Source organism: Zalophus californianus, chromosome 1 (assembly GCF_009762305.2).
Source record: "Zalophus californianus isolate mZalCal1 chromosome 1, mZalCal1.pri.v2, whole genome shotgun sequence".
NCBI lineage: Eukaryota > Metazoa > Chordata > Mammalia > Carnivora > Otariidae > Zalophus > Zalophus californianus.
Genome location: NC_045595.1, coordinates 77,034,054 through 77,036,353, shown reverse-complemented (window position 1 = coordinate 77,036,353; position 2,300 = coordinate 77,034,054). Strand labels below are relative to the sequence as shown.

Sequence of the window (2,300 nt, the reverse complement as noted above, 5' to 3'; positions counted from 1 at the left end):
CATACCACCCCTTAGGGATGCATACACAGATCATTCTCCAAATTCAGCTTGCAGCTATTTCTGCTTTCAAATTTTGTGCCATTCAGTCGTGGCCTTTTCTAATTGATTTCTGCTGATGAATTTTTTGAGGGAGGCTGGGTTCTATTGTTTGTTGTTCATCTTGTTCATGTTAGAGATGGAGCCTAAGTGATTTAGATCTTGTCATCATCTTTACTGAGAAGTTCAAAGCCAGCTTTTAAAATGGCTTCATTTGTTATTTTAATTAAATATTTAAACTGAAGTGTAACATACATTTAGAAGCTCAGAAGTGTATAGCTCAATGAATTTTCACAACATGAACACATTTACCAGATCAAGAAGCAGGATGTTGGAGCACTCCCAAATTTCATGGCCTTTCTAGTCAGTACTCATTTTCAAGAGAACTTGACTTATAACACCATTGATTTCTTTAGCCTGTTTTGAACTTTATAGGAATGGAACCATACTGTATATTTTCTTTTGTTTCTGAAGTTTTCCCACTCAACATTAAGTTCTGGAATTCATGAATGTTGTTGCATGTGTGTGTGTTTATGGGTGAGAGATAAGATGATTAAAACTCCATCTAGTTCCTTCAAAAAATATCATTGACAATAAACATTTATTAAAAAAATGCTGTTAGAGATTGGTGATAGAAAAAAGGTATAAAATGATGGGTATCAACCTTGACTTCATCTTTGAATGGTCCAGGAATCTTAAACAATTTGGAGGCTCATACCCCTGCCCCGAGCCCCTGAAGTCTGGCTTTAGTTGGAGTGTGTCCTGTGCATTTTGACTTTCAAATCTTCCCAGTGAGTCTAATTTGCAGCAAAGTTTGAGAAACACTAGTATGAAATACCATTACTGTCCTTGGAGGCTGACGAGACAGAGTTTCATGTAAAAAGATAAGTAAAGTTCCACAGAACATCCAGTGTAGAGATGGACAGTATTAAATGTGAACCAGATACAGAAAGGCATGTGGTGGTTTCCCTCATTTTGATTTTTCTTTGTGCTAAAATTATAGACCGTATTATATAATGTATTTCTTAATTACAACATTTCTGTCATATTTCTGTCACTATAAAACATACGTGTTTTTCACAATTTAATGTTTTTGGAATTAAGCACATCTCACAATTATTGTAGACATGAATATGCTTCTTCTTTTCTCTAAGAATTTGTTATCCAAGAAATTGATATGAGCTATAATTAGTGACATCTTAGAATGGAAGAAACACAACATAATTTGCTTTCACTTGTTGCTGTTGTAGGGGGATGTATTACTCTAATCTTCTTTATTAGAATATAAGGTCATTGAGGACAAGGGTTAAGTATTTTGTTATTTTTATATTCCCCCAAACACCTAATACAATGCTAACATTTAGGCTCAATAAATACTTGCATATGATTGGAAACCCTTTTCTACTTTTTATTACTCAACATATAGAGATTCATAAGACTGGGAAAGATCCATCATCTACTTGCAAGATTCTAGAGGGACAATTGTAGGGCTCTCCACAATATACCTTTTTTGTTGTTGTTGCCTAAATTAACCCATTTATTATAGGCTAGCAATGTTTCAAATGGTGGAGCTTATACTGGTCTTTCAACTCCTTCAGTCTTCCGACGGCCAACTTTACTGTGACTGCAGAAGTGGTGTTGTAGGTCCAGGTGCCACCAGCTATGGTTTTCACGCAGGAATCACAATGCCAGATCCCCACAGCTCGTCTTTTCATCTTGGTTTTGCCACAGGGGGAGCAAGTGTACTTGTCGTGCAGGCTTATTTCAATCTTCTTCACCATTTTCCTGAGGGAGGCACTATAACGGGTCCCGTATTTATCCACAATTCCAACCTTCTTGGTGCATTGAGCCATGTCGCTGTGAACTAGCTCCGAGCCCAGTGAGCAGAACATGCAGTTTAATCCATTTTGGTATTTAATACCTTGGAACGTGTGTGCAATTAAACTAAAATCATTTTACACTTTCATTACAAGATATTTCTTGTGTTCTGATGTTTTTCAGGGTGGAGCAGGAAGCATCTAGATTACGCTTTCCCGTATAACTATCGTATATATTCCTGGAGCATATAAATATTGCTACTGCACAGCATGTCAGCCTGAAGGATTAGGATTTTTATAAATCCTCTTTATTTAGTATGCTTTATAGCTGGAACCTACTAAATCAAGTGCTGCTCTTTCCCTAAACACATTTCTTATGAGTACTACTGGCACAGAAATATATTAATAAATTTAATCAACAAAGCTCTCAATATTCCGCATTCAATC

At 36.3% G+C, this 2,300-nt stretch overlaps 1 protein-coding gene across 1 annotated transcript; it reads right to left on the bottom strand.

The window, feature by feature from the left end:
* Window positions 1-1,583: 1,583 nt before the first annotated feature.
* LOC113916010 (60S ribosomal protein L37a-like) lies at window positions 1,584-1,889 on the bottom strand. The gene has a single exon (XM_027581872.1). The coding sequence runs from the start codon at window positions 1,887-1,889 to the stop codon at window positions 1,584-1,586; it is 306 nt and encodes a 101-aa protein (XP_027437673.1).
* Window positions 1,890-2,300: the final 411 nt, after the last annotated feature.

Coding starts and splice junctions, on each gene's coding strand:
- LOC113916010 (XM_027581872.1), bottom strand. CDS start 1,889: ATGGCTCAATGCACCAAGAAGGTTGGAATTGTGGATAAATACGGGACC.